Genomic DNA, 14,873 nt, shown 5'->3' on the forward strand with positions numbered 1-14,873 from the left:
AAAAAAGATTTCAAAATGTTACTGCTCATTGACAACACACTGAGTCACCTAAGAGCTCTAATGGAATGAATGTACAAAGAGGTTAATGTTATTTTCATGCATCACACAACATCCATCCTGCAGACCTGGATCAAGGAGTCATTTAGACTTGAAAGTCTTGTTATTTAAACAACTATATTTCTTAAGGCTATAGCTGAAATAGATAGTGATCCTCTGATGAATTTGCACAAAGTAAATGGAAAACCTTCTGGAAAGGATTCGCCGTTCTAGATGCTATTAAGAACATTCGTGATTCGTGGGAAGTGGTCAAAATAACAACATGAAAAGGGATGTGGAAGAAGTTAGTTCTGACCCTCATGGATGACTTCATGGGGTTTGACACTTCAGTGGAGGAAGTAACGGCAGATGTGGTGGAAACAGCAAGAGAACTAGAAGTGGAGCCTGGAGCTGGGGCTGCATGGCTGCAATCTCATGACCAAACTTGAACAGCTGAGTTGCTTCTTATGGATCAGCAAAGAAAGTAGTTTCTGGAAATGGAAACTAGTCCTGCTGAAGATGCTGTGAAGATGGTCGAAATGACAACAAAGGATTTGGAGTATTACATCTACTCAATTAAAGCAGGGGCAGGGCTTGAGAGGATGGACTCCAGTTTTGAAAGAAGTGGGTAAAATGCTATCAAACAGCATCACATGCTACAGAGACATCATCCATGAAAGGAAGAATCAATCAATGTGGCAAAATTGTCTTATTTTAAGAAATTTTTGCAGCCACCCCAACCTTGGAGCAAGCTGGTCAGTCAGCAGGCATCAACATCAAGGCAAGACACTTCACTAGCTAAAAGATTATAATTCTCTGAAAGAGGATGGTTAGCATTTTTTAGCAATGAAGCATTTTTATTTAAGATTTTATTTATTCAGGCGCCTGGGTGGCTCAGTTGGTTAAGCGACTGCCTTCGAAGCTCAGGTCATGATCCTGGAGTCCCAGGATCGGTCCCGCATCGGGCTCCCTGCTCAGTGGGGAGTCTGCTTCTCCCTCTGACCCTCCCCCCTCTCATGCTCTATCTCATTCTCTCTCTCAAATAAATAAAATCTTAAAAAAAAAGATTTTATTCATTCATTTAACTGAGAGACACAGCGAGAGAGGGAACACAAGCAGGGGGAGCAGGAGAGGGAGAAGCAGGCTCCCCCAGAGCAGGGAGCCCGATGCAGGGCTCAATTCCAGGACCCTGGTATCACGACCCGAGCCAAAGGCAGATGCTTAACGACTGAGCCACCCACGCGCCCCAGCAATAAAGTATTTTTAAATTAAGGTATGTACACTGTTTTTGTAGACACAATGCTATAGCATCCTTAATAGACTACGGTATAGTTAAACATAACTCTTATATGGAATGGGAAACCAAAAAATTCATTTGACTCACTTTATTGCACTATTCACTTTATGGTAGTGGTCTGGAACCAACCTGCGGGGTCTCTGAGGCGTGCTAAAAGCTGCGGGGGTGGGGGGGGGGCAGGGGAAGCCATTTGTTTTCACAGTTAGCCTTTAATTCATCATCCTTGATTTTTCACTGTCTCTTTTAAAAGTATTCATTGCTTCCAGCAATAGCCATCCAATACTATTGTCTTTATAATTCTACTTTCTCACATTTCTCAATGCCTCATACACTACACCCTGGTGCCTTTTCTCACACTGGTATACCATCCCAGTCCATCAGCTGAAAATGTCAACAATTGTAATCCTGTCTTGTGACTGTGCTGCATCTACGGCCGGGGATGGGGTCCAGCTCATTTGCCAGCTAGGAAGCAGGGGATCTATCTCCATATTTATTTGACAGAGAGAGAGAGAGAGAGAGAAAGAGAGAGAGTGCACACACAAGAAGGGGGAGTGGCAGCGGGAGAGGGAGAAGCAGACTCCCCACTGAGCCCAGAACCCAAGTAAGGCTCAATCCCAGGACCCTGAGATCATGACCTGAGCTGAAGGCAAACGCTTAACTGACTGAGCCACCCCAGTGCCCCCCAAATTCCATTATCGCATCTGCTTTCTGCCCCTCCTAGCACCCACTGTCACAGGGTGGATTCTCCATGGAGCCATGCAGAAAGTTTCTAAGGGAGCTCTCTCAGGATAGATACCTGGAAGGGGAATGGAAGGAAGCAAGACTAAGTAAAGGAAGAAACTGCACTGCAAAGCAGTCCCAATGAGGCGTTGGCTGACCTCCCAGGGAGCTCAAAATCTGCGATGGCCCTTCTGAATTACCCCAAGTTCAGGGGAAGCGCCCGGCATTCATATGTCCACACCAACCAGTCATTAGATGCAGGCTGCCCTGGGAAAGGGTGTAGCCTTGGACAAGGTGGCTCTTTTCAGCAGAGATTGATTTGAATAAGTCCTCAGTGCTGAAGAGGTGATCTGGACAGTGCAAAACAGGATTCATGACAATGATGCTGACAAGCTTTTCAGAACTCAGGGGAACCCAGATGGGAAAAGCCCTCAAGAAGAGGAAGTGCTTGGGCCAGAATAAGCTTCTTGCTCTTCCATAATTGTTTTTCTTGATTTGCTAGTGAATAAGATTTGATTTTAGCTACAAAATTTGCTCTGTAAAATAATCTTACAGATATTGTTGATAAGACTTCTAGAAACATCGGAACAAAAATAATTATTTCCTGAGTTTAGAACAAGAGATCCCAGACAGCGTAACACATTGATTATAGTTCTGCTTTAATAGGGTAAGATTTGAAAATACACAGATATCCAGGAAAAAAAGTAAAGCAGTATGAAGTATTGAGAGCATAATTGTGCTTTAATTTGGGTCTTCAGTTTCTAATTGTAACAGCAATCATACTTCTCAACAAACAATGTCCACCGGCTCTGCAAACACATCCAATGGCAATATTAGAGCAATACACTTTACACTGGACTTGTCAAATACCCACTCTAAATCCACCATGTGTTTCATCTGGGTTTTTCATTAGAAAAGAGGCATATCTATAATTCACAATCAGAGTCAGGTTTCTGAAGACGTAGGTATGAAATATTGCCTGTCAATTTGCTTCTCAAACTGAATTTAAAAAAAAAACAGTATAATTTATTCTTTAAAGCAATTTTATAGACATGGGTGGTCCAATTAATTTCATAGTGACGTTGGTTGAATATGATACAAAGGAAATACAGGTATCTTCCAGGACAATAGGATAAAGGAAGCTTTCAGAATTCATGAGGAAAAAAAGGTGATAAAACCTAAACTTCTTTTTCAGATGTTTTAAAATTTCTATAAAACCTTTTGTTCCAAAATTAATCACTTAACTATGGTACATAAAATATATTGAATGCATTGCCTGACATCAAGATGGGAAACCCTCTCTTTCACATAATAAAGTCCCCTTCCGGTCCATCTTCAACCAAGTCCTGGTTGTCTGATGGCAGATTTATCTTGAGAGGCCTAAATTTGTAATAAAACGCACTGCTTTCATCTACTGGTTGGTATTCCTGTTCAATTTCAGTTAAGAATCCACTTCCAGAGCCACTTCCAGATCCTGATCCAGAGCCAGATCCAAAATAGTCCTCCGCAAGAGGGAAGACATCATTCAAGTTCTGGGATCTTGTCATTCTGAAGTAAGACAGAAAAATGAAAGGGGAAAAAAAAAACAGTAAAGTTTGAGACGTAAGGAAGATAATCATAATAAATTTTTTAAGACAGAAAATTAACGCAGCTGCCCGGTTGCTCAAATTAAAAGTTAAAAGTTTCCCAGTTATTCAATGCTTTAAAACAAAAAACAAAACAGACCTTTCTACATGTTTGCCTATACTTGTTGTTCTTAACTCATTGCATTTATCAGTCAACATCTATGCATTGCAGATTCATAATAAACAGTGCTACTTTTCTTATCACTAGCATAGTAATCCTATATTTGGTAAATTTACTTAAGGGGTCATTTTTTTTTAAGATGCCTTTCCCATTTTCTTCCATTAAAGAAAGGACAAACAAGTGTAAGTTAACCTAGATAGGTGACATTTTTTTCTGATTTAAAATTTCTACAAAACTTCTGATAATTCACAGTGCTTCAACAAAACTCATTCTTAAGAAATTCTTTGTAACAAGTTAAGCATTATGTTTACCACAATTAACTAATTCAATTTCCTCTCATAAAGTAAGTGCATTCATTCAGCTGGGTTCAGTTTGGTGGTTAGAAGTCCACTCAGCACCAAAGACCAGAGCCATGGTGTTACCCCTCAGTGGTAGAACAAGGCAACTAAGTATCAGAGACAAAAATTTAGTTTCATAGTCTGTGGGTCATTTTTTTCCATGAAAATAATGAACCACGGGCCATATAACAGATTAGAGCTTCATTCATGCGTGCATTCAGTAAATACTTAACATCTGATCTCTGTTCTAAGTGCCTGAGATAGAATGGGAACTGATAGATGAAGTCCCTGCTCAAGAAATTTATAAACTGTTGGGGAAGACAGACAATGAAAAGTGAATAAATCAGGAAAACATGAGGCGGTGCTAAATGCCATGCAGAGAAGTAAAATAGACTAATGTAATAGAGGGTGACCAGGGGGTTAGGTTTAGACTGTGAGGTCAGAGAAAAGGGATCAGAGCTGGAAACACAGATTGGTAGTTCCATATGCACGCATACACGACAGAAACCATAAAAAGGACGAGGTCACCTAAAATAAGCATGCAGATAGAGAAGAGGACCTGGACAGAACCAGGGCCTCACCAACATATTAAATATTGAACGGAGGAGAAAGAACAATCAGGGAAATAGAAGAAAATTCAAGATAAGGTGGGACCATAGAAGCCCAGAGAAGAAAGCATTTCAAAGCGGGGGTGGGGGGTGGGGGGGCGGTCAACTGTTTTTGAAGGTAACTAAGAAGTTGAGTAAGGAGAGAAGCAAAGAAGTAAACAGTGGATGTGTTAAGCAGGAGTGATTGTGACCTTAAAAAGGACTCTGAGTGGAAGGCGGGACGGAAGTTCAAACAGAAGGGGTAGAGGGGTGGGGAAGACAGGAAGCATCCCTTTCAGTAAGTGTTCCTTTGAAAAGGAGCGGAGAACAGGGCAAGGGCTGGAAAGGATGCAGAGTCAAAGAAGAGATTTTACCCAACTGTACGAGACGCTAGAGAATGTCTGCACACCGATGGGAAGAAGATACTGGGCTCAGAGGAGTAATTGCAGAACTGACATCTAGAGAAGTGAAGCCAACTAGGGGAGAGCGAGGACCCCGAGATGAGCGACAGTAAGGAAATACCTCTCTCTCTGGGCTAGAGGGGCAACGGAAGAAGGTGGTGTTACCTGAGGCCAGCATCTGGTGGGAGCTGAAGCCATGGATGAGAGACGGCCCTGCCAGAGGCACCACCCAAGGCAGGACTTGACAGGAAACATCCTGGTCTCTCCCTGCCTCCCATGCTCCCCCCATCTCCCTCCTGGGCCTTCCATTGGCCAAACTCAGCCACAGACCTGGGAGCCTGAGAAAGGCAGACCATGGGATGAGCCCAAAACAGAGCAAGAAGGGAAAAGAAAGATGGATAGGAGGGCAAATGAGTCCAGGACCGATACAAGAGCAGGGACTGTTCATTCATAAGGGACAGGAATGGGAGAGTAAGAAGAAAACTTGCCCGCCTGAGAAAAGGGGGAGATCAAAGAGATTTAAAAGAAGAAATGGTGTAAAATAGTTGTTTTGGAGAACTTGGGTTATTCCTCTAACATTTTAGATTTAAATGAATTACTATGGAAACCCATGAGTTAAAATCATGGAGGATGCTATAAAATCCGTTTCAGGCTAGAAGCAGAAGACAGGAGCAGGATGGCAGGGTGGCATTTTGAAGGTGGTGAGGACATCATCTCATGCAGTGAGTGCCAGGGATGAAGAGAGTCACCAGGACCCTCAGAGGGATGCTGGCCTTACCTGGTGTGGGCATGATGATTTACCCCGGCTTCGAGGAGAGTGATTTCCTAGGTTTAATCTTCTAAGTCTAAGGATTAATCCTTTTAAGATAATCCTTTTCATAATACAGTTTTGCTGCACGTTATATAACTTTGATATTCATTGAAATAATTGATTCTAAGATAATTCCATTTCGGTTACTTATGAATTCCTGTTCGATCTTTTTTGCAAGTTTAAAGCAGGTTTGATTTGATCAAGAAGAGGTTTGGCTTTCTCTTTGACAAGTCATGGCCATTTATTCTTCCTTTCCCTAATTTCTTTTTTTTTTTAATCACTACCATCTAATCTCAGAACATTTTTATCACCCCTCAAAAGCCCTGTACCTGTACTCCCCACTCTATTCCTCTCTCTCCTCCAGCCCCCAGTGACCACTCCTCTATTTCCCACCTCTATGAACATTTCATATTGATAGAATCATGCAATATATGTGGCTTTTTGTGTCTGGTTTCTTTCACTTTGCATAATGTTCTTGGAATTCATCCATGTGATAGCATGTATCAGTACTCTGTTCTTTCTTTTGGCCAAATAATAGTCCACTTTAGGGAAATACTATGTTTTGTTCATCCATTCAGTTGACAGACTCCTATTGGATTTCAATGTATAATATGCTCTACTTACATAAGTAGAATAATGTACAATCATTTCCAATACTTGTTGGTGAAAAGTACTCAATTTTTATCTCTGCCCCCACAAAAAGACCTTGCAAAGGTATAGATGAATCATGCATTCTTGCACATCTCCTATGCCAGTAAACACAGTACTGTTTTACCATGCCCTGTGCAGTGAAAACCAAACCATCAAGGCAAGATACTGAAGAAACACACTCTGGACAACACTCCCATCTCCAAGCCAAGATCGCAACAGAGGTTGGTGAAAGTAAAATCAGAGAAAGTTCACTTACAAAGAAGGATCGGTCCTCAGAGGAAGGATTCTGTTGGATTCCCCTGGGAGTAAGTTAAACATTGGTCCCTTTTCATCAATGCAGTTTGCAGAATTACTGTCAGGACTGCAGCGGACCCACTGGTACCTGGCTCTCCGCACAGGAAAACCTGCCCAAACAAGGAACCCACGTGGTTAATACGTATCTCTTACACTGCTTCTAATCACCCTGTCCCTAAGAAATTTTTGATCCAGTTGATTCTAAATTTTGCAGAAGGTGTGGGCAGGTTTTATGACCATAAATATAACAGGAGTACCCACTGTGTGCCAGCCTTTTATATACATTGTCTTCACAATAACCCTAAAAAGTAGCCCAGAGTTGAAGGTTAGAATAGGTTTTGGCAATCAGCTGCCTGGAGTAACGTCCCAGCTCTGCTACTGGTGAGCTGTGAAACCTTCACTTCTCTAAAAAAATAAGTAAATAAATCTAAAAAAGAGAAGAATGAGGAGGCTGTCTGGATACTGATATAGATTCTCCAGGGTTGATTATTAAGTTAAAAAAAGTAAGGAACAGGGGCGCCTGGGTGGCTCAGTTGTTAGGCATCTGCCTTCAGCTCAGGACACGATCCCAGGGTCCTGGGGTTGAGCCCTGCATCGGGCTCCCTGCTCCGTGGGAAGCCTGCTTCTTCCTCTCCCACTCCCCCTGCTTGTGTTCCCTCTCTCTCGCTGTGTCTCTCTCTGTCAAATAAATAAATAAAATCTTTAAAAATAAAAAGGAACACTGTGCATTGTGTTAATATGTGTGTTTGTTTTTAAAACTATATTTACATGTATGTTTACATATATGTACCTTGAACCTCTGAACAGATACAAAACAAACTGCCTCTGTGAGGGAATTGGTAGGCAGAAGACAGTGGAAGGAAGGACATATCCTTTGAAGCTTTATTTATTTATTTTTGCAAGAGAAAGAGAGAGAGAGAGGGAAAATGAGTGGGGGAAGGGCAGAGGGAGAAGCAGACCCCCCGCCCCCCCCCCCCCCCGCTGGTCTGGGACAGCCAATCGTCCAAAATGGATTAGTTCTGTCGCTGTCTGGAGACTGGAAGTAAGGTAGCAAGATAATATCCAATGTTTGCCCCTTACCAGCTGTGTGTCCTTGACCAACCTACTTAATCTCCCTGTACCTCAATTTCTTCACTCATAAAATGGGGACAGTAATAGAACTAATAATGAGATATAAATGCTAGGTTCTTAGAATAATACCTGGCACCATGGTAGGAGTTCTTTAAATGTTAGTTTCTATGATGAGCAGGAAGACCACAATGACCAATTGGACAGAGATCAGAATTTAAATACTCATTCTACCATTTAGTACCTGATTCTCAATGTCTCATCTTTCAAAGATGAATAATAGTGTCCCCTTTGGGGGACACTATTCCCGTTCAAATGAAATAAAAGTATGTAAAACACCTAGCACAAATCTTTGCGCAGGGTATTTAATATGTTTTATTTTTCTTTCTCCTTCTCTGATTCTTTCCTGAAGCAGCCTAAGTTTGGCATCTGGTTGCTGCATAGAAGCCCTGTATTGTAGGTGGGATAGAAATCCAGCATCTCCAGCAGAGGGCGACAGCTTCACACTCCGTGCTGGCCAGAACAGTGCAGTCCCAATAGCGTAAGACAACCACACAGGGAATTTTCAACGTTCTAGCAGCCATACATTTAAAAAGTAAAAAGAGACAAGTGAGACTAATGTCATCACATTTTACTTAGCCAATGTGTTCAGATATTGCCACTTAACATATAAACAATATAAAAGTTATTAATGAATATTTTACATTTTTCTTTTCATGCAAGTCTCCAAATCTGGTGTATATTTTGCACTTAGAGCACACGTCAGTTTGGACTTGCCACATTTCAAGTGCTCAGTGGCTATCGTTTTGGACAGAGTAGATCTAAGCATTCTCCTTTACCTGCAACTGATGTGCTGAACATCAAACTGAGGTAATATTTGCAAGGATAGGAAGTTAAACAGAAAAGTAAAACTAAAACTTTATGAGGAAGCATCCAGGTGAAAGACCGTATCTTTTCACCCGCGTAACAAATACAACTTTGGCAAATTAGTGAAAACAAAATACAAAATGCCCCTCTAGAATTCAGAATCTCAGCTTTTGAAACTTATTAGAGAGGGACTTTTTGGGGGCCCCGGCTGGTTCAGTCGGGGGAGCATGAGACTCTTGATCTCAGGGTTGTAAGTTCAAGCTCCACGTTGGGTATAGAGATGACTTAAAAATAAAATCTTTTTTTTTTAAAGAGGGGCTTCTTTGGGGGGGGGAATTGACTATGGTGATAGTTGCACAGACCTGTGAATATACTTTAAAAAAACATTGAATTGTACACTTATTTTTTTAAAGAATTTATGTATTTATTTGAGAGGAAGAGAGAGTGAGTGAGCAAGAGAGAGAAAGAGAGCACAAGCCAGGGGAAGAGGCAGAGGAAGAAGCAGACTCCCACTGACCAAGGAGCCTGATGCAGGATTCGATCCCAGGACCCTGGGATCATGACCTGAGCCGAAGGCAGACGCTTAACTGACTGAGCCACCCAGGCACCCCTGAACCGTACATTTTAAATGGATGAAATGTATGGTTTGCGAAGGCTATTTCAATAAAGCTGTTTAAAAACTTGTAGAAGTCCCCCCCGCCAAAAAAAAAAAGTTTATCTAATTTGGGTCTGATCATTTTCAGTCGGCTTTAAAATAAAGAACATGGTTACAGACTCAAAGTTCCTGACGTATCTGTTGCAGGGTGTTGGCAGAATGTGAATTCAACAGTCTCAGCCCCTGCTGTTGTGGAACTACCTTGACTCTATCTTGCTTGGTCTTATGATTACTGTAATTGAAAATAAAAAGAAAAGGGAGAATGCTAGTGGACACAAAGGTTATCTTCCTCAAAATTCCCACCTGCTGGATCTGCTGGCTAACTTTGTGGTGGATTTCAGGGAAAAGAATGGGTTTGTTTTTTTTTGTTAAGATTTTAGTTATTTATTCATGAGAGACAGAGAGAGAGAGAGAGGCAGAGGGAGAAGCAGGCTCCCCAAGGAGCAGGGAGCCCGATGCGGGACTCGATCCCAGGACCCCGGGATCATGACCCAAGCCGAAGGCAGACGCCCAACCATCTGAGCCCCCCAGGCGCCCAAGAATGGTTTTTATTCAGAATCCTTTTCCTCACTGCCCCCCACCACACACACAGAGTCACTAGTCCTGCTTTACCAAAATGTGTTTTCTATGAATGAACATTACTCCTGTCATTCCTCTGCATCTTTTTTAAAAAATATTTTCACTTTTTATTTTATTAAAGTAGGCTCCATGGCCAAAACGGAGCTCGAACTCACAGCCGTGAGATCAAGAGTCGCAGGCTCTACCAACTGAGCCAGTCAGGTGCTCCTATCCGCATCTTTTTACATTGTAATACCAAATTTTCCCCAACAGCATCACAATGTACCAATTTGCTATTCTTAATGGAGATTTGCTGCAGGTGTATTACAGAAACTGAAGCAGAAAATGCCATGCGGCAGGGGGAAGGGGGATGCGGGGGGTATAAAAAAAGACCATTTTATTCATTGTTTTGGTAGCATTGAAACAGACATCCCTAAGTTGGAGTTGCTTCCTACTGGACAATGAATTCCACAAGATAGACAACCCTTGCATGGTTTGACAAGCTATAAATGTTCCAAGTTTACTTTCAATTTCTCCCTCTCCCTCAATTCAGTGGTAAACTTTATAGCAAGTTTACTACAGTCAAAGCAAGGTTTTTTGTTTTAAATAAAGAAAATCTCAGGGTGCATGGCAGTCAGTAGAGCATGTGACTCTTGATATAGAGGCCATAAGTTCAAGTCCCACATTGGGTGTAGTGATTACTTAAAAGTAAAATCCTTAAAGGGGCGCCTGAGTGGCTCAGTTGCTTAAGTGTCGACTCTTGTTCTCCGCTCAGGTCTTGATCTTAGTCATGAGTTCAAGCCCCTTGTTGGGTTCCCAGTGGGCATGGAGCCTACTTAAGAAAAACATATTTAAAAAGAGAGGGAGGAAGGAAGGAAGAAAGAAAAAATCTCTAATCCACCTAGAAGACAGCCGAGCTGCAACAGAAAGTTAACTCTGACCTTGAAATCAGATGACCACTTGTGGCATTAATTAGTTGTCACGGGCCTAAAGCAAGTCTCAAATATTTTGCAAGAGGTTGATCTAAAGAGCAAATGAGATGGTGAATACAAGATCAGTTTTCTCCTCTATAAATTGGTGTTAATTCCTCCTCACAGGGAATGTGATGATCATTTATGAGAGCATGGAAATGAAATCACTTTACAATCAAACAGCAGCACACATGGCTGGAATCAATATCTACTCTAATCTAGGGAGTGTGGAGTGAACACACTATCTGGCCACACCGGCTCATGGATCTTCCATTTTCTCTCTTTATGGGCGTCTTTAAAAAAAGAGAGGTAATAAAAGAGTTTAGGATTCACAGACCTTATCAATAATCAATAATCCCCTGGCGCTTTACATTAAATCAAAAGCCCCCCGTGCTCTCTAGGATCTCCCACGCATTGCCAAATTTCCCATCCTTTGCCCCTGATAGACAGGATTTTACATCATGTTTTTACTTGGGTTTGACTTAACGTAACTGATATGGGCTGAATTGTGTCCCCTCAATTTGTATGTTGAAGTCCTAACTCTCAATATCTCAGAATGCGATTGTATTTGGAGACAGGGCCTTCAAAGAGGTAATTAAGGTAAAATGAGTTCATATGGACGAGCCCTAATCCAATATGGCTGGTGTCCTTAGAAGAAGGAGAGATAAAGACACAGACACACACACAGAGGAAGGACCTTGTGAAGACAGAGGGAAGATGGGCTTCTCCAAGCCAAGGAGAGAGGCTTCAGAATGAAACCAGCCCCACTGACATCTTGACCTTGGACTTCCAGCCTCCAGAACTGTGAGAAAATATATTTCTGTTAAGCCACACCAGTCTGGGTACTGTGCAGCCTCAGTAAACTAACACAGTAACCTAAGATGTTTTGAATATGTTCAGTAAGGACAAGCCAAAAGCCTGGTTTGAGCAGTTTGGTCAAACCAATGGTTTAAGTAAACATTTTTTAAAAGATGGGGAAAGAATGCTATCCAATCATACTGGCATCACATGGAGGAGGTAAGGGAACCAGCGCTGAGGCTCTTGCATGGCTGCCTGGAGATGCTGTCACACACGCCGTGGGTGGGTATCCATTTCCCTTATCAGTCTGATGTGTGCACAAACCCTTAATTCCAACACCAAGGGCACTTCTCCTTTGGAAATACCCTCATTTTTCAGTTCATTCATTCTATCTTTTTTGGTTCCTTTTCCAACAAAGAGCTAAACTTACCAGGTAATGATATAAATGCTAGTGCTTTATGTGATTTCATAATGGTTTCTTCACTTCTTTCTAATGAATACCAACTACATAAGGAATGTTTTTGGTTTTTTAAAGGTTGTATTTATTTATTTATTTATTCGAGAAGGAGAGCATGAGCAGGGGCAGAGGGAGAGGGAGAAGCAGACTCCCCACTGAGCAGGGAGCCTGATGTGGGGCTCAATCCCGGGTCCCCACGGTCCCCGGGGAGCCACCCAGGCACCCAGGAACATTTCTGTTTCAGTTCTAGTTTTACCTACTGAATCTTAGTGGGGAATGTGATATTTCAGGGAAATCTTGAATATGTAAAGACTGACTTAGCTCCGGCAGGGGTGGACCCCCCACCAACTGGTCACTCAAGTTTGTGCTACAAATATAGACCTCATTACTCTGGATCTTGTCAGAACACATTAGGGAATTATTTCATCAAGCTCAAGATTTTCCCTAAAAGACCCAGGACAGTTTCTTAAAATCAATACAGTTTTATACTTCAAAAAATACATAGATTATTAAAAAAATTAAAAATACATAGATTAGTAAAAAGCTTCAGCAACATTAACATAATGAATGTATCTGACTTTATCTGTACGATTTCATTTCCACCAGAAGTAAAAACAAGACAACTAGAAGTCACTTCGAAGAAACAAATCCAGGACATGTGTGTCACTGTAAGTCAATGTTTCCTGTACAAATTGGGGGAACTTAAATAATTTTCTACTATAAATTCTCCCGTCTATTTATCAGGCCATAACCTTCTGCTTTATTTAGACATGATCTCTTATTTACCAAAGGAGAAAAATTGTATTTTTCTTACAAACTGATCATTTCTGTTGTCTTAGTCTAAAATTTTAAGTTGTTTCAGTCTGACTAACCAACCCTAAATGATAGAGAGATCTAAGAAGAAATTTCCAAAGGTAATGTGACTCTGAGCAACAGCACAAATACTAAAATTCTCTGGTCTGTCATTAAACTGAGAGGGTTTGTACTATGTCTAACCATAATTGAATTTTCACTAAGAATGAAATTTTTTTAAAAAAAGGAAAAATACACAGATTTACTCTGATTTTTAAAATATATCATTTTCCACTGTTAGAATAATTATGATACTACCATAATATATTAAAACTTGGGACTGATATAAACCCTGGGACCTCCAAAACTCAACGGTGCCATCTCCTCCAAAAGACACATGGGTCATGTTCTATATTCCTTTCTGGAGTTTGTTGTTGTTGTTTTTTTAATTTTTTTTAATTCAATTTAATTAACCTACAGTGTATTATTAATTCCAGAGGTAGAATTTAGGGACTCATCAGTTGACCTTTCTTGAGTTTTTAAAAGTTTATAAACTATACCTTTTCATCCAAAAATAAAATAGCACATTTCAACCATGGTGAGTGTTTACGAGGCCACACCTGCCTCAGAGTTTCATTTTTTTTGATACCAAACTTAATCAAACTCACATTAAAGAGTTCAGCCCCCCCCAAATCCTTTCTCTTTGCCTGCTGTCCCACGATATAATACATTCTGTACCTTAAAGTGAATATAATCATTTGTGTGGACCCCAGGGCTTGCAAAGATTACGGAGGGGGGTGGGGATGAGATTCCTGGGTCTTACCTTGAACTGAAGAATCCAAAACCAGGAGGAGGGCAAGAGCCAGGACAAGCCTACTGCCCTGTTGGAGTAGCTGCATGGTGACCAGCTCGCTTCAGTTCTGCTGCCTGCACACCGATCTCACGATTAGGAAATGTAGCAGGGTGCACTCTGTCCCTTTTAGAAAAAGTTCCAAACCCTCAAACCCTGCCCAGAACCCACGTCACAATTTCCTGAACAAATAGAAAGAGATCCACATCAAAACCCAGAAAGATAAAAAAAAAAAAAGAAGAAGAAGAAGAAGACAGCAAAAGCACTATTCATACCCATTATGAAACTGTACTGGACTCTCCCTGGGTCTGCTTTTTCAAAAAGTGTTGTTGTTTGCCACTTGCTTGTTCGTAATTTTTTCCCACTAAAACAGTAGCATCAGCATTCAGGACAGTCTGTTTTTCCTTTCTTCACTGAACAACCTAAACACAAGACGGTTAACATAAAGCGGCAACTGCACTGGGGGTGAGTGGGTGCTGTGGGGGCTGCCTTTCCATCGCTGAGGACCTTCAACCTAAACTACGAATTTTCTCTTTCATCAGAAGTAGCATAGCTCACTGAGTCAAGCTCCAGAAGCGAAAGTTCAAAGAGGAGTTCTCATCTGTAAATAAGTGTTCTCCGATCCCAGATAACCCATTTTTCTCATCACACTCGGTTGCTTGCCCTGGATCATAGGCTCTCCCTCTACCTCCAGAATGGACTGAGGACTTCCAGTTGCCAAGAACTGGCTAAGACAGAAAAATAATCTTGCCTTCCTCTGCTCCTTCACACCAAGTACCTCTTGTCATTTCATTCCATTTACACTTTTCATCTTTTCTCCTGGTAAAATTGCTCAACTTTTTGAACAATTTCTGAGCTGGAGCTCAGAAAACCCACTCGCCACAGCCCCAGTTCCCAGGTCCTAGGGATTGTGCTGAGACTTTGAGAGGACCGAGGAACACGGGGTCCAGACAGTAAACACCAGAGTTTATTATGT

General features: G+C 41.4%; 1 protein-coding gene across 1 annotated transcript; it reads right to left on the reverse strand.

The window, feature by feature from the left end:
* Positions 1–2,695: 2,695 nt before the first annotated feature.
* SRGN (serglycin) lies at positions 2,696–14,022 on the reverse strand. The gene is made up of 3 exons (XM_028109548.2): positions 13,871–14,022; positions 6,844–6,991; positions 2,696–3,601 (listed from the first exon to the last, which is right to left on the reverse strand). The coding sequence occupies exons 1-3, from the start codon at positions 13,944–13,946 to the stop codon at positions 3,358–3,360; spliced, it is 468 nt and encodes a 155-aa protein (XP_027965349.2). The 5' UTR covers positions 13,947–14,022; the 3' UTR covers positions 2,696–3,357.
* Between the last annotated feature and the right edge of the window lie 851 nt (positions 14,023–14,873).

Source organism: Eumetopias jubatus, unplaced genomic scaffold (genome assembly GCF_037043125.1).
Source record: "Eumetopias jubatus isolate StellerSeaLion01/CBP00866 unplaced genomic scaffold, mEumJub1_p1.0 scaffold_17, whole genome shotgun sequence".
Lineage (NCBI taxonomy): Eukaryota > Metazoa > Chordata > Mammalia > Carnivora > Otariidae > Eumetopias > Eumetopias jubatus.

What these genes read in the sequence shown, in the direction of transcription:
- SRGN (XM_028109548.2), bottom strand. Translation starts at nt 13,946, where the DNA reads ATGCAGCTACTCCAACAGGGCAGTAGGCTTGTCCTGGCTCTTGCCCTC. An exon ending in TTTGGATTCTTCAGTTCAAG is followed by an intron (nt 6,992 to 13,870) that starts GTAAGACCCAGG and finishes TTGTTTGGGCAG; the next exon opens with GTTTTCCTGTGCGGAGAGCC. An exon ending in CTGAGGACCGATCCTTCTTT is followed by an intron (nt 3,602 to 6,843) that starts GTAAGTGAACTT and finishes GTCTTACTTCAG; the next exon opens with AATGACAAGATCCCAGAACT.